Source organism: Oncorhynchus mykiss, chromosome 9, assembly GCF_013265735.2.
Source record: "Oncorhynchus mykiss isolate Arlee chromosome 9, USDA_OmykA_1.1, whole genome shotgun sequence".
NCBI lineage: Eukaryota > Metazoa > Chordata > Actinopteri > Salmoniformes > Salmonidae > Oncorhynchus > Oncorhynchus mykiss.
The window spans coordinates 68,737,814-68,765,443 of NC_048573.1; the positions used below are offsets into that span (position 1 = coordinate 68,737,814).

Sequence of the window (27,630 nt, forward strand, 5' to 3'; positions counted from 1 at the left end):
TGTTAGAAGTCCCATAGTAAATCATTTAATGAGCTCAGACAAATGTCTTACAATAGCAATAAAGGCCTGAAGGGGTGTGGTATGGCCAATATACCACGGCTAAGGGCTGTTATTTACGCACGACACACCACAGAGTGCCTGAACACAGCCCTTAGTCGTGGTATATTGGTGATATACCACAAATCCTGTGAAGCCTTATTGCTATTATAAACTGGTTACCAACATAATTAGAGCAGTAAAAATAACTGTTTTGCCATACCCATGGTATACTGTCTGATATGGAGCAGCAGGTAGCCTAGTGGTTAGGGCGTTTGACTAGTAACTGAAAGGTTACAAGATCAAATCCCAGAGCTGACAAGGTAAGAATCTGTTGTTCTGAACAAGGCAGTTAACCCACTGTTCCTAAGCTGTCAATGAAAATAAGAATTTGTTTTTAACTGACTTGCCTATTTAAAGAAAGGAAAAAAAAAAGATGGCTTTCAGCCAATCAGTATTCAGGGCTTGAACTGTACAGTATGGATTTTACAGTAGCCTTTGAGTTGCATTACTCAATACATACTTGTAATGTCATTAGCTTTCTGTACAACCAACCACGGACCAATCAAAAAGCTGTAACTGTCATCTGTGTGACCTTAATAAGTGTGCAATCTGTGCATGACAGAGCTTTTACCAGGTACAAGAAGCCTTCATACCTGATCTCACACACAAACACAAACCTTTTTCTTACACATCTGATTGAACAGAAGAGCAAGAGGAATTTGGCAGCCTTTGGTAGCATTTAGACTGGTGCTACAAAAAGAGAGGAACATGAATAACTTCTTATGGCTGGGGGCAGTATTGAGTAGCTTGGCTGAATAAGGTGCCCAGAGGTGCCCAGAGTAAACTGCCTGCTACTCAGTCCCAGTTGCTAATATATGCATATTATTGCATTATATTTGGATATTATATTATATTTGGATAGAAAACACTCAGCAGTTTCTAAAACTGTTTGAATGATGTCTGTGAGTATAACAGAACTCATATGGCAGGCAAAAACCTGAGAAAAAATCCACCAGGAAGTGGAAAATTTGAGGTTGGTCATTTTTCAACTCATTCCCTATTGACGATACAGTGGGATACTGGTCATGTTGCACTTCCTAAGGCTTCCACTAGATGTCAACAGTCTTTAGAACCTTGTTTGATGCTTCTACTGTAAAGGAGGGGCTCATAAGGGCTCTTTGAGTCAGTGGTCTGGCAGATTGCCACAAGCTCGTGACGCTCGTTCGCGTGAGAGGTAACTCGAGTTCCATTGCATTTCTGAAGACAAAGGAATTCTCCGGTTGGAACATTACTGAAGATTTATGTTAAAAACATCCTAAAGATTGATTCTATACATCGTTTTTACAGACTGTAACGGAACTTTTTGACATTTCGTCTGCTCCTAGTGAACGTGCTTCGTGAGTTTGGATTTGTTTACAAAACGCGCTAACAAAAGTATCTATTTGGACATAAATGATGGACATTATTGAACAAAACAAACATTTATTGTGGAACGGGGATTCCTGGGAGTGCATTCTGATGAAGATCATCAAAGGTAAGTTAATATTTATAATGTTATTTCTGACTGCACAATATGGTGGATATCTTTTTGGCTTGTTTGGTCTTGTTTGGTCTCTGAGCGCCGTACTCAGATTATTGCATGGTGTGCTTTTTCCGTAAAGCTTTTTTGAAATCTGACACAGCGGTTGCATTAATTGGAAGTATATCTAAATTCCATGCATAACACTTGTATTTTCATCAACATTTATCATGAGTATTTCTGTAAATTGATGTGGCTCTCTGCAAAATCACCGGATGTTTTTGGAACTACTGAACATAACGCTCCAATGTATACTGAGATTTTTTTATATAAATATGAACTTTATCGAACAAAACATACATGTATTGTGTAACATGAAGTCCTATCAGTGTCATCTGATGACGATCATCAAAGGTTAGTGATTAATTTTATCTCTATTTCTGACTCCTCTCTTTGGCTATTAAAATGTGTTTTTCTGTGACTTGGCTCTGACCGAACATAATCGTTTGTGGTGCTTTCGCTGTAAAGCCTATTTGAAATCGGACACTGTGTTGGGATTAACAAGAAGTATATCTTTAAAATGGTGTGAAATACTTCTATGTTTGAGGAATCTTAATTATGAGATTTCTGTTGTTTTGAATTTGGCGCCCTGCACTTTCACTGGCTGCTGTCATATCGATCCCAGCCATAAGAAGTTTTAAAGCCTATAGATGTGATGTTTGTGAGCATCACGAATGAGCACTGTTGAAATGCTTAAAAGAGATTCCTCCATTGTTTTACCCTCCCAAATTGTTTTACTTAGTGTTGCTTTAAAAGTATGGGTAATCAGAGATTAGTTAATGTTGATGATTCAAGGCGGGAGGAGGTATACAGAGCCTCTGACAGGTGACTGTTTACACAAGGACAAGATGTGGTGTGTTTATAAATTCAATCTGGAGTGCCAGAGTGTGCTCAGATTGCGCTCTGGGCATTCATAAATTCAGAGCATTGTCAGATTGTCTGTTCCTAAATTCAGAGCATTGCGTTCTCGAAGTGTTCAGAGCGCACATTGGACGCTCTGGCCTAGAGTAGGGTTGATCAGAGCGTTCTGACCTTACAACGGCAGTCAAGCAACCAAGCTAAAAGGCTAACTTGGCTAGCATGCTAACTACTTCTAGACACAAATAAGAAAACACCTCACTCTGACCATTTTACTCCCCCTAGCAGAGATGATTACGCTGTTTTCATGTTATCCAGCCTGTTGGTGACTGTAACTGTGCTGCTGGCAATAATTGAATTACGCTTTTTTTGCCTACATTTACTGACACCGGCCATATTCATAAACTCAGAAGTTATTCTGCACTCTGGCACACTCAGACTAGAGCTCTGAAATCGTAGTAGATAACCAGAGTGAAATTACGAACGCACCCTCAGGGTGGGCGTCTCCCAGCTACCTTTGCTTACCTGTCATTTCCAAATCTTAAAGCGATTACAGATTTCCAATAGGTACCGCACTGGTTTGAACTAAAGGGACATTTTGTATTGACAAAATGGAATCGCCCGTGAAGAAAGGTTTCCTTAGACTGGAAATACAGAAAACAACATGGGAGGTTCCGGAGCAATATACCACACTGAAAGCTGTTGGCTCAGGTGCTTACGGGACAGTATGGTGAGTTGACTTTGTGAACGGTCAGTGCATTCTGGGATTCTTGGGACATCACTACCCTAAACCCTAAACCCTAACCGTAACCTTTACCCTTACCCTAACCTTTACCCCTACCCTAACCTTAACCATATCCCTTACCAAACCATATTCTTAACCCTTACCTTCTCCATGTAAAATGTAAACTTCAATGGGGGTAGGGATATCCCAAGGATAGCACAAACCCTTTGGGTGAACGGGTAATTATTGGGAGGCCTTGCAGGAATAACTTCACGCCAAACCAGCATGTGTTTGTATTCTTTAGAATATACCTCTGTATAAATACAGTTGTTCTCAATCTCAGTCATTGCAAAATATGTAGAAAATAAAAAATAATGGAAGGAACAACTTTCCCTTAGCCTATAATTGTTTATTTAATTGAAATAAAATCCAAAACTCTACATTATTGTATTTTGACAGTTTTTTTGTTGCATTTGTTCAATACTGAATAGACTGGTCATTGCTAACAGAGGCACTATTGTATTTCCTCAAGCAAATAAGCAAGTTGAAGCAGGTTTCGAGATAAGACAAGAATTTTGCTCTCCCAACCTGGAGCAAGCCCCGTAATCTTGAAACCCAGTTTTACCTCTGCCAGATATAGGTCATATGGAATGTCTGAAATCAAATGTTATTTGTAGGACTTCAGATAGTAATTTGTCAAACTCTGACATAAAAGTCAATCCAAGATTTTGCAGTCTTTGATGACCTGGTATTGAAAGTAAACCACAGGAGGTTGGTGACACCTCAATTGGGGAGGATGGGCTCGTGGTAAAGGCTGGAGCGGAATTAGTGGCATGGTATCAAATACATCAAACACATGCCATTCCATTTTCTCCGTTCCAGCCATTATTATTAGCCGTCCTCCCCTCAGCAGCCTTCACTGGAGTGAACCATTCTATCTATATCCCCCACAGTCTGTTGCTATTGAGAGTGAACCATTCTATCTATATCCCCCAGAGTCTGTTGCTATTGAGAGTAAACCATTCTATCTATATCCCCCACAGTCTGTTGCTATTGAGAGTAAACCATTCTATCTATATCCCCCACAGTCTGTTGCTATTGAGAGTGAACCATTCTATCTATATCCCCCACAGTATGTTGCTATTGAGAGTAAACCATTCTATCTATATCCCCCACAGTCTGTTGCTATTGAGAGTGAACCATTCTATCTATATCCCCCAGAGTCTGTTGCTATTGAGAGTAAACCATTCTATCTATATCCCCCACAGTCTGTTGCTATTGAGAGTAAACCATTCTATCTCTATCCCCCACAGTCTGTTGCTATTGAGAGTAAACCATTCTATCTCTATCCCCCACAGTCTGTTGCTATTGAGAGTAAACCATTCTATCTATATCCCCCACAGTCTGTTGCTATTGAGAGTGAACCATTCTATCTATATCCCCCAGAGTCTGTTGCTATTGAGAGTAAACCATTCTATCTATATCCCCCACAGTCTGTTGCTATTGAGAGTAAACCATTCTATCTCTATCCCCCACAGTCTGTTGCTATTGAGAGTAAACCATTCTATCTCTATCCCCCACAGTCTGTTGCTATTGAGAGTAAACCATTCTATCTATATCCCCCACAGTCTGTTGTTATTGAGAGTAAACCATTCTATCTATATCCCCCACAGTCTGTTGCTATTGAGAGTGAACCATTCTACTTATATCCCCCACAGTCTGTTGCTATTGAGAGTGAACCATTCTATCTATATCCCCCACAGTCTGTTGCTATTGAGAGTAAACCATTCTATCTCTATCCCCCACAGTCTGTTGTTATTGAGAGTGAACCATTCTATCTATATCCCCCACAGTCTGTTGCTATTGAGAGTAAACCATTCTATCTATATCCCCCACAGTCTGTTGCTATTGAGAGTAAACCATTCTATCTATATCCCCCACAGTCTGTTGCTATTGAGAGTAAACCATTCTATCTATATCCCCCACAGTCTGTTGCTATTGAGAGTGAACCATTCTATCTATATCCCCCACAGTCTGTTGCTATTGAGAGTGAACCATTCTATCTATATCCCCCAGAGTCTGTTGCTATTGAGAGTAAACCATTCTATCTATATCCCCCACAGTCTGTTGCTATTGAGAGTAAACCATTCTATCTCTATCCCCCACAGTCTGTTGCTATTGAGAGTAAACCATTCTATCTCTATCCCCCACAGTCTGTTGCTATTGAGAGTAAACCATTCTATCTATATCCCCCACAGTCTGTTGTTATTGAGAGTAAACCATTCTATCTATATCCCCCACAGTCTGTTGCTATTGAGAGTGAACCATTCTACTTATATCCCCCACAGTCTGTTGCTATTGAGAGTGAACCATTCTATCTATATCCCCCACAGTCTGTTGCTATTGAGAGTAAACCATTCTATCTCTATCCCCCACAGTCTGTTGTTATTGAGAGTGAACCATTCTATCTATATCCCCCACAGTCTGTTGCTATTGAGAGTAAACCATTCTATCTATATCCCCCACAGTCTGTTGCTATTGAGAGTAAACCATTCTATCTATATCCCCCACAGTCTGTTGCTATTGAGAGTAAACCATTCTATCTATATCCCCCACAGTCTGTTGCTATTGAGAGTGAACCATTCTATCTATATCCCCCACAGTCTGTTGCTATTGAGAGTGAACCATTCTATCTCCATCCCCCACAGTCTGTTGCTATTGAGAGTAAACCATTCTATCTATATCCCCCACAGTCTGTTGTTATTGAGAGTAAACCATTCTATCTATATCCCCCACAGTCTGTTGCTATTGAGAGTAAACCATTCTATCTATATCCCCCACAGTCTGTTGTTATTGAGAGTAAACCATTCTATCTATATCCCCCACAGTATGTTGCTATTGAGAGTGAACCATTCTATCTATATCCCCCACAGTCTGTTGCTATTGAGAGTAAACCATTCTATCTATATCCCCCACAGTCTGTTGCTATTGAGAGTAAACCATTCTATCTATATCCCCCACAGTCTGTTGCTATTGAGAGTAAACCATTCTATCTCTATCCCCCACAGTCTGTTGTTATTGAGAGTGAACCATTCTATCTATATCCCCCACAGTCTGTTGCTATTGAGAGTAAACCATTCTATCTATATCCCCCACAGTCTGTTGCTATTGAGAGTGAACCATTCTATCTATATCCCCCACAGTCTGTTCGCTATTGAGAGTAAACCATTCTATCTCTATCCACCCCTGGTCTGTTGCTATTGAGAGTATACCATTCTATCTCTATCCCCACAGTCTGTTGCTATTGAGAGTAAACCATTCTATCTATATCGCCCACAGTCTGTTGCTATTGAGAGTGAACCATTCTACTTATATCCCCCACAGTCTGTTGCTATTGAGAGTGAACCATTCTATCTATATCCCCCACAGTCTGTTGCTATTGAGAGTAAACCATTCTATCTCTATCCCCCACAGTCTGTTGTTATTGAGAGTGAACCATTCTATCTATATCCCCCACAGTCTGTTGCTATTGAGAGTAAACCATTCTATCTATATCCCCCACAGTCTGTTGCTATTGAGAGTAAACCATTCTATCTATATCCCCCACAGTCTGTTGCTATTGAGAGTAAACCATTCTATCTATATCCCCCACAGTCTGTTGCTATTGAGAGTGAACCATTCTATCTATATCCCCCACAGTCTGTTGCTATTGAGAGTGAACCATTCTATCTCCATCCCCCACAGTCTGTTGCTATTGAGAGTAAACCATTCTATCTATATCCCCCACAGTCTGTTGTTATTGAGAGTAAACCATTCTATCTATATCCCCCACAGTCTGTTGCTATTGAGAGTAAACCATTCTATCTATATCCCCCACAGTCTGTTGTTATTGAGAGTAAACCATTCTATCTATATCCCCCACAGTATGTTGCTATTGAGAGTGAACCATTCTATCTATATCCCCCACAGTCTGTTGCTATTGAGAGTAAACCATTCTATCTATATCCCCCACAGTCTGTTGCTATTGAGAGTAAACCATTCTATCTATATCCCCCACAGTCTGTTGCTATTGAGAGTAAACCATTCTATCTCTATCCCCCACAGTCTGTTGTTATTGAGAGTGAACCATTCTATCTATATCCCCCACAGTCTGTTGCTATTGAGAGTAAACCATTCTATCTATATCCCCCACAGTCTGTTGCTATTGAGAGTGAACCATTCTATCTATATCCCCCACAGTCTGTTCGCTATTGAGAGTAAACCATTCTATCTCTATCCACCCCTGGTCTGTTGCTATTGAGAGTATACCATTCTATCTCTATCCCCACAGTCTGTTGCTATTGAGAGTAAACCATTCTATCTATATCGCCCACAGTCTGTTGCTATTGAGAGTGAACCATTCTATCTCTATCCCCCACAGTCTGTTGCTATTGAGAGTAAACCATTCTATCTCTATCCCCCACAGTCTGTTGCTATTGAGAGTAAACCATTCTATCTCTATCCCCCACAGTCTGTTGCTATTGAGAGTAAACCATTCTATCTATATCCCCCACAGTCTGTTGTTATTGAGAGTGAACCATTCTATCTATATCCCCCACAGTCTGTTGCTATTGAGAGTAAACCATTCTATCTATATCCCCCACAGTCTGTTGCTATTGAGAGTAAACCATTCTATCTATATCCCCCACAGTCTGTTGCTATTGAGAGTAAACCATTCTATCTATATCCCCCACAGTCTGTTGTTATTGAGAGTGAACCATTCTATCTATATCCCCCACAGTCTGTTGCTATTGAGAGTAAACCATTCTATCTATATCCCCCACAGTCTGTTGCTATTGAGAGTAAACCATTCTATCTATATCCCCCACAGTCTGTTGCTATTGAGAGTGAACCATTCTATCTATATCCCCCACAGTCTGTTGCTATTGAGAGTAAACCATTCTATCTCTATCCCCCACTGTCTGTTGCTATTGAGAGTGAACCATTCTATCTCTATCCCCCACAGTCTGTTGCTATTGAGAGTAAACCATTCTATCTCTATCCCCCACAGTATGTTGCTATTGAGAGTAAACCATTCTATCTATATCCCCCACAGTCTGTTGTTATTGAGAGTAAACCATTCTATCTATATCCCCCACAGTCTGTTGCTATTGAGAGTAAACCATTCTATCTATATCCCCCACAGTCTGTTGCTATTGAGAGTAAACCATTCTATCTATATCCCCCACAGTATGTTGCTATTGAGAGTGAACCATTCTATCTATATCCCCCACAGTCTGTTGCTATTGAGAGTAAACCATTCTATCTATATCCCCCACAGTCTGTTGCTATTGAGAGTAAACCATTCTATCTATATCCCCCACAGTCTGTTGCTATTGAGAGTAAACCATTCTATCTATATCCCCCACAGTCTGTTCGCTATTGAGAGTAAACCATTCTATCTCTATCCCCCACAGTCTGTTGCTATTGAGAGTAAACCATTCTATCTATATCCCCCACAGTCTGTTCGCTATTGAGAGTAAACCATTCTATCTCTATCCACCCCTGGTCTGTTGCTATTGAGAGTATACCATTCTATCTCTATCCCCACAGTCTGTTGCTATTGAGAGTAAACCATTCTATCTATATCCCCCACAGTCTGTTGCTATTGAGAGTAAACCATTCTATCTATATCCCCCACAGTCTGTTGCTATTGAGAGTAAACCATTCTATCTATATCCCCCACAGTCTGTTGCTATTGAGAGTAAACCATTCTATCTATATCGCCCACAGTCTGTTGCTATTGAGAGTGAACCATTCTATCTCTATCCCCCACAGTCTGTTGCTATTGAGAGTAAACCATTCTATCTCTATCCCCCACAGTCTGTTGCTATTGAGAGTAAACCATTCTATCTCTATCCCCCACAGTCTGTTGCTATTGAGAGTAAACCATTCTATCTATATCCCCCACAGTCTGTTGTTATTGAGAGTAAACCATTCTATCTATATCCCCCACAGTCTGTTGCTATTGAGAGTGAACCATTCTACCTATATCCCCCACAGTCTGTTGCTATTGAGAGTGAACCATTCTATCTATATCCCCCACAGTCTGTTGCTATTGAGAGTAAACCATTCTATCTCTATCCCCCACAGTCTGTTGTTATTGAGAGTGAACCATTCTATCTATATCCCCCACAGTCTGTTGCTATTGAGAGTAAACCATTCTATCTATATCCCCCACAGTCTGTTGCTATTGAGAGTAAACCATTCTATCTATATCCCCCACAGTCTGTTGCTATTGAGAGTGAACCATTCTATCTATATCCCCCACAGTCTGTTGCTATTGAGAGTAAACCATTCTATCTCTATCCCCCACTGTCTGTTGCTATTGAGAGTGAACCATTCTATCTCTATCCCCCACAGTCTGTTGCTATTGAGAGTAAACCATTCTATCTCTATCCCCCACAGTATGTTGCTATTGAGAGTAAACCATTCTATCTATATCCCCCACAGTCTGTTGTTATTGAGAGTAAACCATTCTATCTATATCCCCCACAGTCTGTTGCTATTGAGAGTAAACCATTCTATCTATATCCCCCACAGTCTGTTGTTATTGAGAGTAAACCATTCTATCTATATCCCCCACAGTATGTTGCTATTGAGAGTGAACCATTCTATCTATATCCCCCACAGTCTGTTGCTATTGAGAGTAAACCATTCTATCTATATCCCCCACAGTCTGTTGCTATTGAGAGTAAACCATTCTATCTATATCCCCCACAGTCTGTTGCTATTGAGAGTAAACCATTCTATCTATATCCCCCACAGTCTGTTCGCTATTGAGAGTAAACCATTCTATCTCTATCCCCCACAGTCTGTTGCTATTGAGAGTAAACCATTCTATCTATATCCCCCACAGTCTGTTCGCTATTGAGAGTAAACCATTCTATCTCTATCCACCCCTGGTCTGTTGCTATTGAGAGTATACCATTCTATCTCTATCCCCACAGTCTGTTGCTATTGAGAGTAAACCATTCTATCTATATCCCCCACAGTCTGTTGCTATTGAGAGTAAACCATTCTATCTATATCCCCCACAGTCTGTTGCTATTGAGAGTAAACCATTCTATCTATATCCCCCACAGTCTGTTGCTATTGAGAGTAAACCATTCTATCTATATCGCCCACAGTCTGTTGCTATTGAGAGTGAACCATTCTATCTCTATCCCCCACAGTCTGTTGCTATTGAGAGTAAACCATTCTATCTCTATCCCCCACAGTCTGTTGCTATTGAGAGTAAACCATTCTATCTCTATCCCCCACAGTCTGTTGCTATTGAGAGTAAACCATTCTATCTATATCCCCCACAGTCTGTTGTTATTGAGAGTAAACCATTCTATCTATATCCCCCACAGTCTGTTGCTATTGAGAGTGAACCATTCTACCTATATCCCCCACAGTCTGTTGCTATTGAGAGTGAACCATTCTATCTATATCCCCCACAGTCTGTTGCTATTGAGAGTAAACCATTCTATCTCTATCCCCCACAGTCTGTTGTTATTGAGAGTGAACCATTCTATCTATATCCCCCACAGTCTGTTGCTATTGAGAGTAAACCATTCTATCTATATCCCCCACAGTCTGTTGCTATTGAGAGTAAACCATTCTATCTATATCCCCCACAGTCTGTTGCTATTGAGAGTAAACCATTCTATCTCTATCCCCCACTGTCTGTTGCTATTGAGAGTGAACCATTCTATCTCTATCCCCCACAGTCTGTTGCTATTGAGAGTAAACCATTCTATCTCTATCCCCCACAGTATGTTGCTATTGAGAGTAAACCATTCTATCTATATCCCCCACAGTCTGTTGTTATTGAGAGTAAACCATTCTATCTATATCCCCCACAGTCTGTTGCTATTGAGAGTAAACCATTCTATCTATATCCCCCACAGTCTGTTGTTATTGAGAGTAAACCATTCTATCTATATCCCCCACAGTATGTTGCTATTGAGAGTGAACCATTCTTTCTATATCCCCCACAGTCTGTTGCTATTGAGAGTAAACCATTCTATCTATATCCCCCACAGTCTGTTGCTATTGAGAGTAAACCATTCTATCTATATCCCCACAGTCTGTTGCTATTGAGAGTAAACCATTCTATCTATATCCCCCACAGTCTGTTGCTATTGAGAGTGAACCATTCTATCTATATCCCCCACAGTCTGTTCGCTATTGAGAGTAAACCATTCTATCTCTATCCACCCCTGGTCTGTTGCTATTGAGAGTATACCATTCTATCTCTATCCCCACAGTCTGTTGCTATTGAGAGTAAACCATTCTATCTATATCCCCCACAGTCTGTTCGCTATTGAGAGTAAACCATTCTATCTCTATCCCCCACAGTCTGTTGCTATTGAGAGTAAACCATTCTATCTATATCCCCCACAGTCTGTTCGCTATTGAGAGTAAACCATTCTATCTCTATCCACCCCTGGTCTGTTGCTATTGAGAGTATACCATTCTATCTCTATCCCCACAGTCTGTTGCTATTGAGAGTAAACCATTCTATCTATATCCCCCACAGTCTGTTGCTATTGAGAGTAAACCATTCTATCTATATCCCCCACAGTCTGTTGCTATTGAGAGTAAACCATTCTATCTATATCCCCCACAGTCTGTTGCTATTGAGAGTAAACCATTCTATCTATATCCCCCACAGTCTGTTGCTATTGAGAGTGAACCATTCTATCTCTATCCCCCACAGTCTGTTGCTATTGAGAGTAAACCATTCTATCTATATCCCCCACAGTCTGTTCGCTATTGAGAGTAAACCATTCTATCTCTATCCCCCACTGTCTGTTGCTATTGAGAGTAAACCATTCTATCTCTATCCCCCACAGTCTGTTGCTATTGAGAGTGAACCATTCTATTTATATCCCCCACAGTCTGTTGCTATTGAGAGTGAACCATTCTATCTATATCCCCCACAGTCTGTTCGCTATTGAGAGTAAACCATTCTATCTATATCCCCCACAGTCTGTTGTTATTGAGAGTAAACCAGTCTATCTAGTCTGAGACATAATTGTTATATCCAGCACTAATGTACTTTGACTTCTGACCTTGTCTCATTTATTAGTTCTGCTATTGACCAGCAGACCAAGGAGAAGGTGGCCATTAAGAAGCTCTATCGTCCATTTCAGTCGTTGATCCATGCTAAACGGGCCTACCGGGAACTACGACTGTTGCGGCACATCCAGCATGACAATGTAAGTACTTGTTAGCTTCTATTATAGTGGGATATCTGAGATGCGCTCCCCTAGACAGAGATTCCAGTCACTCAAAAATGTAGAGGCTTTTCATTACAATGCAGCAATTGTCATTCTACAGTACTTCACATCTGAATAATTTACAGTCCAATGGACACTATTCAGCATCCAGTTGTATTGCTTTGCCTCTTTCCTATGTGTTTATTTATGTTTAGGGGAAAGGAGTAGCGGCCGTTATGGGCCCGTGTTTTCACTCAACACTTCACAGTGCACATATTCCTAGAGAACTGTTCATCGGGCCCACTTGTTCTGTTACGGGTGATGAATAAGTCTCACTGCAACGTATAATGTGCGTGTGCTCACTTGTCGTGGGAATAAAACCTTCCATTCCTCTCCTACTCCCTGTTGTTTCCTAAAGGTGATCTGCCTCCTTAATGTCTTCACACCTGATTTCTCCCTGGAGAAATTCCAGACATTGTGAGTAGTGAGCTGTGAATAGCATTCCTCTGCCAGTTGTCTCAGCTTGTTGAGACAGGCTGCTCAGAGTGTATCTTGGACTTTTAGTTTCATAGTGTGTGTTTTCTGTTTCTGTTTGTGTGTGTCTGTATCTGTGTGTATGTGTGTACGTGTGTGCGTGTGTGTGTGTGTGTGTGTGCTTGCAGGCGTGCAGGTTTGTTCATGTTTGTTTGTGCTTGGGTATGTGATATCTTCTCATATCTGAGAAAAAACATAGATTTGATGTCTGGTTTAGGATTCTTACCACGAGACACAGTATATGATGTACCCTGCATTATTTTGTCATGTTATTATACACCTGCAGCACTTTTAGTTGTAGGTGGTAGAATTAGTACGTTGTGTTTTATATCATTCCATTTCCCTGCTTGTATTCTCTGCCAGAGTTACATGGTGATACTGTTTGTATCTGGCTACTGCCCCCCGCCCCTCTCTCCTTCATGTCACAGTTACATGGTGATACTGTTTGTATCTGGCTACTGCCCCCCCCCCCCCTCTCTCCTTCATGTCACAGTTACATGGTGATACTGTTTGTATCTGGCTACTGCCCCCCCCCCCCCTCTCTCCTTCATGTCACAGTTACATGGTGATACTGTTTGTATCTGGCCACTGCCCCCCGCCCCTCTCTCCTTCATGTCACAGTTACATGGTGATACTGTTTGTATCTGGCTACTGCCCCCCCCCCCCCCTCTCTCTCCTTCACGTCACAGTTACATGGTGATACTGTTTGTATCTGGCTACTGCCCCCCCCCCCCTCTCTCCTTCATGTCACAGTTACATGGTGATACTGTTTGTATCTGGCTACTGTCCCCCGCCCCTCTCTCCTTCATGTCACAGTTACATGGTGATACTGTTTGTATCTGGCTACTGCCCCCCCCCCCCCCTCTCTCTCTCCTTCATGTCACAGTTACATGGTGATACTGTTTGTATCTGGCTACTGCCCCCCCCCCCCCCCCCTCTCTCCTTCATGTCAAAGTTACATGGTGATACTGTTTGTATCTGGCTACTGCCCCCCCCCCCCCCCCCCCCCCCCCCCCCCCTCTCTCCTTCATGTCACAGTTACATGGTGATACTGTTTGTATCTGGCTACTGCCCCCCCCCCCCCCCCCCTCTCTCCTTCATGTCAAAGTTACATGGTGATACTGTTTGTATCTGGCTACTGCCCCCCCCCCCCCCCCCCCCCCTCTCTCCTTCATGTCACAGTTACATGGTGATACTGTTTGTATCTGGCTACTGCCCCCCGCCCCTCTCTCCTTCATGTCACAGTTACATGGTGATACTGTTTGTATCTGGCTACTGCCCCCCCCCCCCCCCCCCTCTCCTTCATGTCACAGTTACATGGTGATACTGTTTGTATCTGGCTACTGCCCCCCGCCCCCTCTCTCCTTCATGTCACAGTTACATGGTGATACTGTTTGTATCTGGCTACTGCCCCCCCCCCCCCTCTCTCTCTCCTTCATGTCACAGTTACATGGTGATACTGTTTGTATCTGGCTACTGCCCCCCCCCCCCCCCCCCCCTCTCTCCTTCATGTCAAAGTTACATGGTGATACTGTTTGTATCTGGCTACTGCCCCCCCCCCCCCCCCCCCCCTCTCTCCTTCATGTCACAGTTACATGGTGATACTGTTTGTATCTGGCTACTGCCCCCCGCCCCTCTCTCCTTCATGTCACAGTTACATGGTGATACTGTTTGTATCTGGCTACTGCCCCCCCCCCCCCCCCCTCTCCTTCATGTCACAGTTACATGGTGATACTGTTTGTATCTGGCTACTGCCCCCCGCCCCCTCTCTCCTTCATGTCACAGTTACATGGTGATACTGTTTGTATCTGGCTACTGCCCCCCCCCCCCCCTCTCTCCTTCATGTCACAGTTACATGGTGATACTGTTTGTATCTGGCTACTGCCCCCCGCCCCTCTCTCCTTCATGTCACAGTTACATGGTGATACTGTTTGTATCTGGCTACTGCCCCCCCCCCCCCCCTCTCTCCTTCATGTCACAGTTACATGGTGATATTGTTTGTATCTGGCTACTGCCCCCCCCCCCCTCTCTCCTTCATGTCACAGTTACATGGTGATACTGTTTGTATCTGGCTACTGCCCCCCCCCCCCCCCCCTCTCTCCTTCATGTCAAAGTTACATGGTGATACTGTTTGTATCTGGCTACTGCCCCCCCCCCCCCCCCCCCCCCTCTCTCCTTCATGTCACAGTTACATGGTGATACTGTTTGTATCTGGCTACTGCCCCCCGCCCCTCTCTCCTTCATGTCACAGTTACATGGTGATACTGTTTGTATCTGGCTACTGCCCCCCCCCCCCCCCCCTCTCCTTCATGTCACAGTTACATGGTGATACTGTTTGTATCTGGCTACTGCCCCCCGCCCCCTCTCTCCTTCATGTCACAGTTACATGGTGATACTGTTTGTATCTGGCTACTGCCCCCCCCCCCCTCTCTCTCTCCTTCATGTCACAGTTACATGGTGATACTGTTTGTATCTGGCTACTGCCCCCCCCCCCCCCCCCCCCCTCTCTCCTTCATGTCAAAGTTACATGGTGATACTGTTTGTATCTGGCTACTGCCCCCCCCCCCCCCCCCCCCTCTCTCCTTCATGTCACAGTTACATGGTGATACTGTTTGTATCTGGCTACTGCCCCCCGCCCCTCTCTCCTTCATGTCACAGTTACATGGTGATACTGTTTGTATCTGGCTACTGCCCCCCCCCCCCCCCCCTCTCCTTCATGTCACAGTTACATGGTGATACTGTTTGTATCTGGCTACTGCCCCCCGCCCCCTCTCTCCTTCATGTCACAGTTACATGGTGATACTGTTTGTATCTGGCTACTGCCCCCCCCCCCCCTCTCTCCTTCATGTCACAGTTACATGGTGATACTGTTTGTATCTGGCTACTGCCCCCCGCCCCTCTCTCCTTCATGTCACAGTTACATGGTGATACTGTTTGTATCTGGCTACTGCCCCCCCCCCCCCCCTCTCTCCTTCATGTCACAGTTACATGGTGATATTGTTTGTATCTGGCTACTGCCCCCCCCCCCCTCTCTCCTTCATGTCACAGTTACATGGTGATACTGTTTGTATCTGGCTACTGCCCCCCCCCCCCCCCCCCCTCTCTCCTTCATGTCACAGTTACATGGTGATACTGTTTGTATCTGGCTACTGTATCTGGCTACTGCCCCCCCCCCCCCCCCCCTCCCTCTCTCCTTCATGTCACAGTTACATGGTGATACTGTTTGTATCTGGCTACTGCCCCCCCCCCCCCTCTCTCTCTCTCCTTCATGTCACAGTTACATGGTGATACTGTTTGTATCTGGCTACTGCCCCCCGCCCCTCTCTCCTTCATGTCACAGTTACATGGTGATATTGTTTGTATCTGGCTACTGCCCCCCGCCCCTCTCTCCTTCATGTCACAGTTACATGGTGATACTGTTTGTATCTGGCTACTGCCCCCCCCCCCCCCCCCTCTCTCTCTCTCCTTCATGTCACAGTTACATGGTGATACTGTTTGTATCTGGCTACTGCCCCCCCCCCCCCCTCTCTCCTTCATGTCACAGTTACATGGTGATACTGTTTGTATCTGGCTACTGCCCCCCCCCCCCCCTCTCTCTCTCTCCTTCATGTCAAAGTTACATGGTGATACTGTTTGTATCTGGCTACTGCCCCCCCCCCCCCTCTCTCTCTCTCTCTCCTTCATGTCACAGTTACATGGTGATACTGTTTGTATCTGGCTACTGCCCCCCCCCCCCCCCCCCCTCTCTCTCTCTCTCCTTCATGTCACAGTTACATGGTGATACTGTTTGTATCTGGCTACTGCCCCCCCCCCCCCCTCTCTCTCTCTCCTTCATGTCACAGTTACATGGTGATATTGTTTGTATCTGGCTACTGCCCCCCCCCCCCCTCTCTCCTTCATGTCAAAGTTACATGGTGATACTGTTTGTATCTGGCTACTGCCCCCCCCCCCTCTCTCTCTCTCTCTCTCCTTCATGTCACAGTTACATGGTGATACTGTTTGTATCTGGCTACTGCCCCCCCCCCCCTCCCTCTCTCCTTCATGTCAAAGTTACATGGTGATACTGTTTGTATCTGGCTACTGCCCCCCCCCCCCCCCTCTCTCTCTCTCCTTCATGTCACAGTTACATGGTGATACTGTTTGTATCTGGCTACTGCCCCCCCCCCCCCCCCCCCCTCTCTCCTTCATGTCAAAGTGACATGGTGATACTGTTTGTATCTGGCTACTGCCCCCCCCCCCCTCTCTCTCTCTCTCTCTCCTTCATGTCACAGTTACATGGTGATACTGTTTGTATCTGGCTACTGCCCCCCCCCCCCCTCCCTCTCTCCTTCATGTCAAAGTTACATGGTGATACTGTTTGTATCTGGCTACTGCCCCCCCCCCCCCCCCTCTCTCTCTCTCCTTCATGTCACAGTTACATGGTGATACTGTTTGTATCTGGCTACTGCCCCCCCCCCCTCTCTCCTTCATGTCACAGTTACATGGTGATATTGTTTGTATCTGGCTACTGCCCCCCCCCCCCTCCCTCTCTCCTTCATGTCAAAGTTACATGGTGATACTGTTTGTATCTGGCTACTGCCCCCCCCCCCTCTCTCTCTCTCTCTCTCCTTCATGTCACAGTTACATGGTGATACTGTTTGTATCTGGCTACTGCCCCCCCCCCCCCCTCTCTCCTTCATGTCACAGTTACATGGTGATATTGTTTGTATCTGGCTACTGCCCCCCCCCCCTCCCTCTCTCCTTCATGTCAAAGTTACATGGTGATACTGTTTGTATCTGGCTACTGCCCCCCCCCCCCTCTCTCTCTCTCTCTCCTTCATGTCACAGTTACATGGTGATACTGTTTGTATCTGGCTACTGCCCCCCCCCCCCCCCTCTCTCTCTCTCTCCTTCATGTCACAGTTACATGGTGATACTGTTTGTATCTGGCTACTGCCCCCCCCCCCCCCTCTCTCTCTCTCTCCTTCATGTCACAGTTACATGGTGATACTGTTTGTATCTGGCTACTGCCCCCCCCCTCCCTCCCTCTCTCCTTCATGTCAAAGTTACATGGTGATACTGTTTGTATCTGGCTACTGCCCCCCCCCCCCCTCTCTCTCTCTCTCCTTCATGTCACAGTTACATGGTGATATTGTTTGTATCTGGCTACTGCCCCCCCCCCCCCTCTCTCCTTCATGTCAAAGTTACATGGTGATACTGTTTGTATCTGGCTACTGCCCCCCCCCCCCCCCCCTCTCTCTCTCTCTCTCTCCTTCATGTCACAGTTACATGGTGATACTGTTTGTATCTGGCTACTGCCCCCCCCCCCCCCCCCCTCTCTCTCCTTCATGTCAAAGTTACATGGTGATACTGTTTGTATCTGGCTACTGCCCCCCCCCCCCCCTCTCTCTCTCTCTCTCCTTCATGTCACAGTTACATGGTGATACTGTTTGTATCTGGCTACTGCCCCCCCCCCCCCCCTCCCTCTCTCCTTCATGTCAAAGTTACATGGTGATACTGTTTGTATCTGGCTACTGCCCCCCCCCCCCCCCCCCCTCTCCTTCATGTCACAGTTACATGGTGATACTGTTTGTATCTGGCTACTGCCCCCCCCCCCTCCCTCTCTCCTTCATGTCAAAGTTACATGGTGATACTGTTTGTATCTGGCTACTGCCCCCCCCCCCCCCTCTCTCTCTCTCTCCTTCATGTCACAGTTACATGGTGATATTGTTTGTATCTGGCTACTGCCCCCCCCCCCCCCCTCTCTCCTTCATGTCAAAGTTACATGGTGATACTGTTTGTATCTGGCTACTGCCCCCCCCCCCCCCCCCTCTCTCTCTCTCTCTCTCCTTCATGTCACAGTTACATGGTGATACTGTTTGTATCTGGCTACTGCCCCCCCCCCCCCCCCTCTCTCTCCTTCATGTCAAAGTTACATGGTGATACTGTTTGTATCTGGCTACTGCCCCCCCCCCCCCCCTCTCTCTCTCTCTCTCCTTCATGTCACAGTTACATGGTGATACTGTTTGTATCTGGCTACTGCCCCCCCCCCCCCTCCCTCTCTCCTTCATGTCAAAGTTACATGGTGATACTGTTTGTATCTGGCTACTGCCCCCCCCCCCCCCCCCCCCTCTCTCTCTCCTTCATGTCACAGTTACATGGTGATACTGTTTGTATCTGGCTACTGCCCCCCCCTCTCTCTCTCCTTCATGTCACAGTTACATGGTGATACTGTTTGTATCTGGCTACTGCCCCCCCCTCTCTCCTTCATGTCAAAGTTACATGGTGATATTGTTTGTATCTGGCTACTGCCCCCCCCCCCTCTCTCTCTCCTTCATGTCACAGTTACATGGTGATACTGTTTGTATCTGGCTACTGCCCCCCCCCCCCCCTCTCTCTCCTTCATGTCACAGTTACATGGTGATACTGTTTGTATCTGGCTACTGCCCCCCCCCCCCCTCTCTCTCTCTCCTTCATGTCACAGTTACATGGTGATACTGTTTGTATCTGGCTAATGCCCCCCCCCCCCCTCTCTCTCTCTCCTTCATGTCACAGTTACATGGTGATACTGTTTGTATCTGGCTACTGCCCCCCCCCCCTCTCTCTCTCTCCTTCATGTCACAGTTACATGGTGATATTGTTTGTATCTGGCTAATGCCCCCCCCCCCCCCCCTCTCTCTCTCCTTCATGTCACAGTTACATGGTGATACTGTTTGTATCTGGCTACTGCCCCCCCCCCTCTCTCTTTCATGTCACAGTTACATGGTGATACTGTTTGTATCTGGCTACTGCCCCCCCCCCCCCCCCTCTCTCTCTCCTTCATGTCACAGTTACATGGTGATACTGTTTGTATCTGGCTACTGCCCCCCCCCTCTCTCTCTCCTTCATGTCACAGTTACATGGTGATACTGTTTGTATCTGGCTACTGCCCCCCCCCTCTCTCCTTCATGTCACAGTTACATGGTGATATTGTTTGTATCTGGCTACTGCCCCCCCCCCCCCCCCCCTCTCTCTCTCCTTCATGTCACAGTTACATGGTGATACTGTTTGTATCTGGCTACTGCCCCCCCCCCTCTCTCTCCTTCATGTCACAGTTACATGGTGATACTGTTTGTATCTGGCTACTGCCCCCCCCCCTCTCTCTCTCTCCTTCATGTCACAGTTACATGGTGATACTGTTTGTATCTGGCTAATGCCCCCCCCCCCCTCTCTCTCTCTCCTTCATGTCACAGTTACATGGTGATACTGTTTGTATCTGGCTACTGCCCCCCCCCCCCCTCTCTCTCTCTTTCATGTCACAGTTACATGGTGATACTGTTTGTATCTGGCTACTGCCCCCCCCTCTCTCCTTCATGTCACAGTTACATGGTGATACTGTTTGTATCTGGCTACTGCCCCCCCCCCCTCTCTCTCTCTTTCATGTCACAGTTACATGGTGATACTGTTTGTATCTGGCTACTGCCCCCCCCCCCCCCCCCCCCCCCTCTCTCTTTCATGTCACAGTTACATGGTGATACTGTTTGTATCTGGCTACTGCCCCCCCCCCCCCCCCCCTCTCTCTCCTTCATGTCACAGTTACATGGTGATGCCCTTCGTTGCTGAGGATCTCGGTAACATCATGAAGAGGAGGAGATTGACTGATCGCGTCATTGTTTACCTCTTCTACCAGCTTCTATGTGGCCTCAAGGTGTTTACTACCACTCATTAAGTGTATACACAGGCCTTTAAATAATGCTATTACCAATGTGAAAATGATTAATCAAAAATGTATATTTTTCTATTTTTCTACCCTTAGTATATCCATTCTGCAGGGATCATCCATCGGGTTTGTATTAGGCTCTTATCGATATACATGAAACACATTTCTAAGTATATTTGAGTGACCAGATCGTATAACATCCTACAATACTTTGCTTTATTCTTTAGGACCTAAAACCTGGCAACCTCGCCGTGAACGATAACTGTGAATTGAAGGTAAATAAGAATTGGGAAACAACCTGCATGTCCATGTATTTATAGTACTGCACTTTTCATTTTATAACCTTCAGACAGTGAGAGAAATGTAATTTACTTGATTTAGAAAGATGCCACACGGGTGTTTAAAGACTACACTATATTGTTTGATTGTTGTGATTAAAGATAACCCTCTCTTTTTATAACCTTTACCTCACTTTTCCTTCACATTCCCTCGCTTTCTTTTTCTATCTCAGATCCTGGACTTTGGTCTAGCGAGACATGCAGAGAGTGAGATGACGGGCTATGTGGTGACACGCTGGTACAGGTCACCAGAGGTCATCTTCAACTGGATGCACTATAGCCAGTCAGGTGACCTATCGCCAACACACAATGAAAACCATTTCATATATTTTGGGCTTCACTTTCCTTGCATTGCAAACACTTCTAGGGTTATCTTACTCTTGTACTATTGGCTCATTGGTATCTCATGTGTTATATATTCTGTGTGTCTGTCTCCCTCTCAGTGGACTTGTGGTCAGCAGGCTGCATCTTAGCTGAGATGATCACAGGCCAGGTTCTGTTCCCAGGCAAAGACAGTATCCTCTAATGTTCCCTCTGACACTTCCACTGTATAACTCACTCATTATACATCAACACAAACACATAGATTCCTTACCTCATCCAGTGTATATTAATGATGTACCTATCATCTAGTTATCTGATGTACTTATCATTTAGTTATCTGATGTACTTATCATTCAGTTGTCTGATGTATCTTATCTGGTGTTGTTAGCATGTAGTTATAATAAAGTTATCTGGTGTAGTTATCATGACGTTATCTGGTGTAGTTATCATGAAGTTATATGGTGTAGTTATCAGAAAGTTATCTGGTGTAGTTATCTGGTGTAGTTATCATGCAGTTATCTGGTGTAGTTATCATGAAGTTATCTGGTGTAGTTATCATGAAGTTATCTGGTGTAGTTATCAGAAAGTTATCAGAAAGTTACCTGGTGTAGTTATCAGAAAGTTATCAGAAAGTTATCTGGTGTAGCTATCATGCAGTTATCTGATGTAGTTATCATGCAGTTATCTGGTGTAGTTATTATGAAGTTATCTGATGTAGTTATCAAGAAGTTATCTGGTGTAGTTATCATGAAGTTATCTGATGTAGTTATCTGGTGTGGTTATCGTGTCGTTATCTGGTGTAGTTATCTGATGTAGTTATCTGGTGTAGTTATCTGGTGTAGTTATCTGGTGTAGTTATCTGGTGTAGTTATCTGGTGTAGTTATATTGTGGTTATCTGATGTAGTTATTGTGCAGTTATCTGATGTAGTTAGCGTGTAGTTATCTGATGTAGTTAGCGTGTAGTTATCTGATGTAGTTATCAGGTGGAGTTAGCTGATGGAGTTATTGTGTAGTTATCATTGTGCAGTTGCACAAAGTACAACACCAATCATGCAATCAGACTGTTCACTGATCATTGCTGTAACTATTTTGCTTGAAACTGTTTCCACTGTCTGCCTTTGTGTGTCTCTACCCCCTCCTTGACCGTCCTGTTCAGGCATTGACCAGTTGAAGAAGATCCTCCACGTGACAGGAACACCACCGTCCTCCCTGCTGCAGAAGATGCAGAGCAAAGATGTAGGCCTACTGTCATCTCAGTCTAATGGCAACTATTCAGCTTGCAATGATTCAATGTAGCTTGGTGTTGAAGTCACAAGTTATGGTCAGTATGGGATTGACAGTTGAACATTGTTGGTATTGTCTTGCAGGCTCGTTCATATGTGCAGGGTCTCCCTATCCAAAAGAAGAAAAACTTTAAGGAAGTCTTTCCCTCCTTGGATGTAAATGGTGAGTATCTATCATTATTTTGCTAATGGAACATTCTGCATGGTGGTTATGAATATCCAGTTCTTCAGTGATGTTTTTCTGCTGTGTATAGAGAACAGTTGAGGGCTGTGATGACTCTACTTCATGCTCTATTTCCTAATATAAACTGGGTCGTTTGAGCCCTGAATGCTGATTGGTTGACAGCCGTGGTATATCAGACCGTATACCACGGGTATGACTAAACATTTATTTTTACTGCTCTAATTACATTGGTAACCAGTTTAAAATAGCAAGAAGGCACATTGGGGGTTTGTGGTATATGGCCAACAGGCTAAGGCCTGTATCCAGACACTCCGTGTTGCGTCGTATGTTAGAACAGCCCTTAGCCGTGGTATATTGGTCATATACCACACCCCCTTTCGGCCTTACTGCTTAAATGCCTACCTCTCTCTCTCTTCATGTCCTGTGTGTACCTCTGTCCAGCGGTGGATCTGCTGGACAGCATACTGCTGCTGGACCCAGACACCAGGATGACAGCTAAAGAGGGCCTCTCACACCCCTACCTCTCTGAGTTCCATGATCCAGAATCTGAACCCGACTCCCCGCCGTACGACGACTCCTTTGAAAGCATGGAGCTTGACGTGGGAGAGTGGAGTAGTGAGTGATATCTTACCTATGACTTACCTATGACTGATTACCTTGTTGTACATGTTGATGGGATTTATCCTGAATTACTCACTGCTTTTAGAGCCCTACACTTACACTTCTGCAAAGTTTCCCTTTTAGGAAATTCAATTCTAAAATACTGTATGTGTGGTTCATGTGGTAAAATTTAAAAAATATTGACTCTTTTCCTGTTAGGTCTGATCCACATGGAGATTATGACTTTTGACCCCAGAAACCCCAGTGCCACTGCAATGTAGCGGACAGACACAACAGAACACGGGCTCCCCCATGGCTCCCCCATTGCTCCATCTTATAAAAAGCATCACATTTCACAACATGGTTTCATGACTTCATGAAACATGATACTGGAAAGAATGGCGCCAAAGGAGATGGCTGTCTTTTTACGATCCCATAACTAATTGTGCGATTGTTTAAAAGCATTGTTGGTTAAGGGCTTGTAAGTAAGCATTTCACAGTGTTGTATTCGGCGCATGTGACAAATACAATTTGATTTGATTTGCTATGTCATCATTTTTATGGATCCCTCGTGTTTTAAGGGTAGGTCATGGTTTTAACTTGTTTTAAGGTATACATTTTCAGAATGCTTCGTAAAAAATGAACATGAATGATGTACAACCTTTTAATATATCAGTAGTATTATCATATTAAATATAGTAACGTGGTAATCAACCACACCATTTGCATGTTTATCCAATTGGCTACAATCTATGTGTGAACAATGTTTTTATCATGACTGAGTAAAACCTCATACCTCAAATCAATCTCATCTATGAACACATTTTCATCTCTGACTCAATTAGCATTTTCCAAAATTAAGCACGTTTTGGTATCTTAACTGAAAAATTATGTTTGATGCCAGAAAACTAAATCTCAATCAATAGATCCACATAGTGTACAGTAGACGGCACATGTTCAGTGTAATGTATAATGTTCTTATGCTGCCCTTTTTTTTTTGTGAACGGGTCAGATAGGTCATCATTTCAGTTCTGTTACAGCAATGGTAATAAGTAAAAAATACTTTAAGGTACTACTTAAGTCATTTTTTGGGAGGTATCTGTAGTTTGCTATTTATATTTTTGACAGCTTTTACCTTCACTACACTACATTCCTAAAGAAAATAACGTACCTTTTATTCCATACATTTTTCCTGACACCCAAAAGTACTTTTCAGAATTTTCAGGCAGGACAGCAATATGGTCCAATTCACGCGTCTATCAATATAACGCATTGTCATCCCTAATGCCTCTGATCTTACAGACTCACTGCAAATACTGCATTTGTAAATTATGTCTGAGTGTTGGAGTGCATCCCCTGGCTGTCCGTCAATAAAAAAAACAAGACAATTGTGCCATCTGGTCTGCTTAATGCAAGTATGATAATTGAGTACTTTTTTCATCATTGTGTTACAGTAGATATATGCGTGTGTTACATTAATTAAAGTTGTCTGCCTGTATCCCACCTGCTGAAATTGAAGTAGATTAAATACATTTAAATTGAATCAGATTTAATTACATTTGAATTAATACAGTACTACTGCTTTTGTCTAACGATTCACTAGCATTCCAAAAAGAGGGCAATATGAATGTTTGATTGTATTGTTTTGGGTGCAATGAATGCTATCCCAATTTCCTCAGAAAACATCCATACATGGTTGATATTTTTTTTATATAGTAAAGAGAAGTAACACATGTTAACACTATCTAATACTGTCAGATTCATTGTAAATCCCATTTAAAGGGACAGTTCATCCAAATTACAAAATTATATTGTTTTCCTTACCCTGTCAGCAGTTAATGGACAAGGTATGACAGCAATCATGCTTTGTTAATTTCTTTACCTGGTCACTGTTTCAAATGCTAAGTTTTTTTGCATTTTTGGCTCAAATCCAATGCAAGTCATTGGTACCTATATTATAATTGTTGCTCTTTATTAACACATCATCTATAAGAAACTTCAATGAGTTGTGATACATGTTTACATGATTCGGACATGAAGAGTAAAAATGCTAATATAGGTACCATTAACTTGCATTTCATTTGTGCTCCAAATGCTAAAAAGATATATTTTGAAACAGTGGCCAGGTAAACAAAACCAATGCATGGAGTGTGGTCATACCTTGTCCATAGACTGCTTACACAGGGTAAGAAAACAGTGCCATTTTGTAATTTGGATGAACTATCCCTTTAATAACTTAGTGGTTAACTAGATTATAGTGAGGATAAATTCCTCAATGTTGTGTTACAGGCCTTGACGATGTGTCATTACATTTGGCTATTTTGTGGTTTGAAATCGAATTCTTCACGAGTCAGCTCACACTTTGACACTGCAAAGAGCCGTTCACGTCTGATTGCATCTTGTTTTCCTGGTGGCAAAAAATTCTAATAGTTCCTTCATTTCAGTTTATGTGGCAAAACAAGAAAGAACCGTGTGGAGAATCATTGTACCATATAAACCAATGAAATATATTTTCCATAAACAAATATGTTGTATTTTCAGCTGGTGTACAAAACTGAATGTAAAAGACACAAAAACAAAACTTAGATCTATCGCTTTTTAGACTTGCTTTCAATGAGAATGACAGATCTGTAGCATGTACGCTGGGAGTCAGAAAGCAAGTGCAGGTGATGAGTTTAATAATAAACAGACCGTTTGCCACAATAACAGCCACGAGCCACGTATAGACATGACACACATAGTCAAATACTGCCTGGGGACTGGAACTAAGGGAGTGACAGATATAGGGGAGGTAATCAGTGAAGTGATGGAGTCCAGGTGTGCCTAATGATGAAGCGCAGGTGCGCGTGATGATGAATGCCAGGTGTGCATAATGATGAATGCCAGGTGCGCGTAATGATGAATGCCAGGTGTGCGTAATGATGAATGCCAGGTGCGCGTAATGATGAATGCCAGGTGTGCGTAATGATGAATGCCAGAGGTTGTAATCTGAATATAGGGGAAAAGGCCATTTCTAAACACGGCATGAGCCATTCTTACTAATCCGTTAGAAAACCAGTTAGGATTTAAGTACAATTTTTGTATTACTGAATCCTTAAGTGAGAGGGTCAATCATTTCTTATTTAATAATTGCAGCCCTCCGAAATCATATTCATTATTTAAATTGTCCCGTTTAATTTTTGGTCTGTCTTGCTGTTCCAAATCAAATGTAATATTTTTTGTTCATATATTTTAAAAACAAGTTGTTTGGTATAGTCCGGGCCATAAGTACATAGGTAAACTGCGATATGACTAAAGAATTAATCAGGATGATTTTTCAACAAATAGACAGGTGTTTACCTTTCCATGGTAGCAAGATCCTATCTATTTTTGATAACTTTCTGTAAAAATGTATTGGAGTTTGATCGTTTCTTTCTTTCGGATATGTCACGCCATGACCTTAGTATTCTTTGTTTTCTTTATTATTTTGGTTAGGTCAGGATGTGACATGGGTGATATGTGTGTTTTTGTCTCATCTAGGGTGTTTGTACTGTCTAGGGGTTTTGTAGATTTATGGGGTTGTTTCCATCTAGGTGTTTATGTAGGTCTATGGTTGCCTAGATTGGTTCTCAATTAGAGGCTGGTGTTTATCGTTGTCTCTGATTGGGAACCATATTTAGGCAGCCATCTTCTTTGGGTATTTCGTGGGTTATTTTCTATGTGTAGTTGCCTGTTTCAGCACTCTTTAGCGTAGCATCACGGTCGTGTTGTTGTTTTTGTTTAAGTGTTATTTGTGTTTTTCGTCATTCAATAAAATAATGGATTCACACCACGCTGCGCTTTGGTCCACTTCTTACGACGATCGTGACAGGATATAAATAGCGAGTCCACTTCACCGTCTGACCTTTTTATTGGTAAACTACACGGTAATGAAAAATATTTTAAAAAATGCGATCCAATATGTAATATGGTACAGTTATCATACAGTTGAAGTCGTAAGTTTACATACACTTAGGTTGGAGTCAATAAAACTTGTTTTTCAACCACTTCACAAATTTGTTAACAAACTATAGTTTTGGCAAGTCGGTTAGGACATCTACTTTGTGCATGACACGTAATTTTTCCAACATTTGTTTACAGACAGATTATTTCACTTATAATTCACTGTATCACAATTCCAGTGGGTCAGAAGTTTCCATACTTTAAATTGACTGCCTTTAAACAGCTTGTGAAATTCCACAAAATGATGTCCAGGATTTAG

The 27,630-nt window shown here is 43.4% G+C and overlaps 1 protein-coding gene across 1 annotated transcript; it reads left to right on the forward strand.

The window, feature by feature from the left end:
* The first annotated feature begins 2,918 nt into the window (after window positions 1-2,918).
* On the forward strand, window positions 2,919-27,201 carry LOC110532753 (mitogen-activated protein kinase 14A). Its single transcript, XM_021616877.2, has 12 exons — window positions 2,919-3,206; window positions 12,319-12,448; window positions 12,867-12,925; window positions 20,537-20,648; window positions 20,757-20,786; window positions 20,888-20,935; window positions 21,172-21,286; window positions 21,442-21,513; window positions 22,480-22,559; window positions 22,691-22,769; window positions 23,232-23,405; window positions 23,610-27,201. The coding sequence occupies exons 1-12, from the start codon at window positions 3,088-3,090 to the stop codon at window positions 23,669-23,671; spliced, it is 1,080 nt and encodes a 359-aa protein (XP_021472552.1). The 5' UTR covers window positions 2,919-3,087; the 3' UTR covers window positions 23,672-27,201.
* Window positions 27,202-27,630: the final 429 nt, after the last annotated feature.

Bases quoted from the DNA above. Each gene is read 5' to 3' on its own strand.
- LOC110532753 (XM_021616877.2), top strand. From the start codon at position 3,088: ATGGAATCGCCCGTGAAGAAAGGTTTCCTTAGACTGGAAATACAGAAA. The intron at 20,787-20,887 runs GTTTGTATTAGG...TTTATTCTTTAG, and splicing joins CTGCAGGGATCATCCATCGG to GACCTAAAACCTGGCAACCT. The intron at 21,287-21,441 runs GTGACCTATCGC...TCTCCCTCTCAG, and splicing joins GATGCACTATAGCCAGTCAG to TGGACTTGTGGTCAGCAGGC.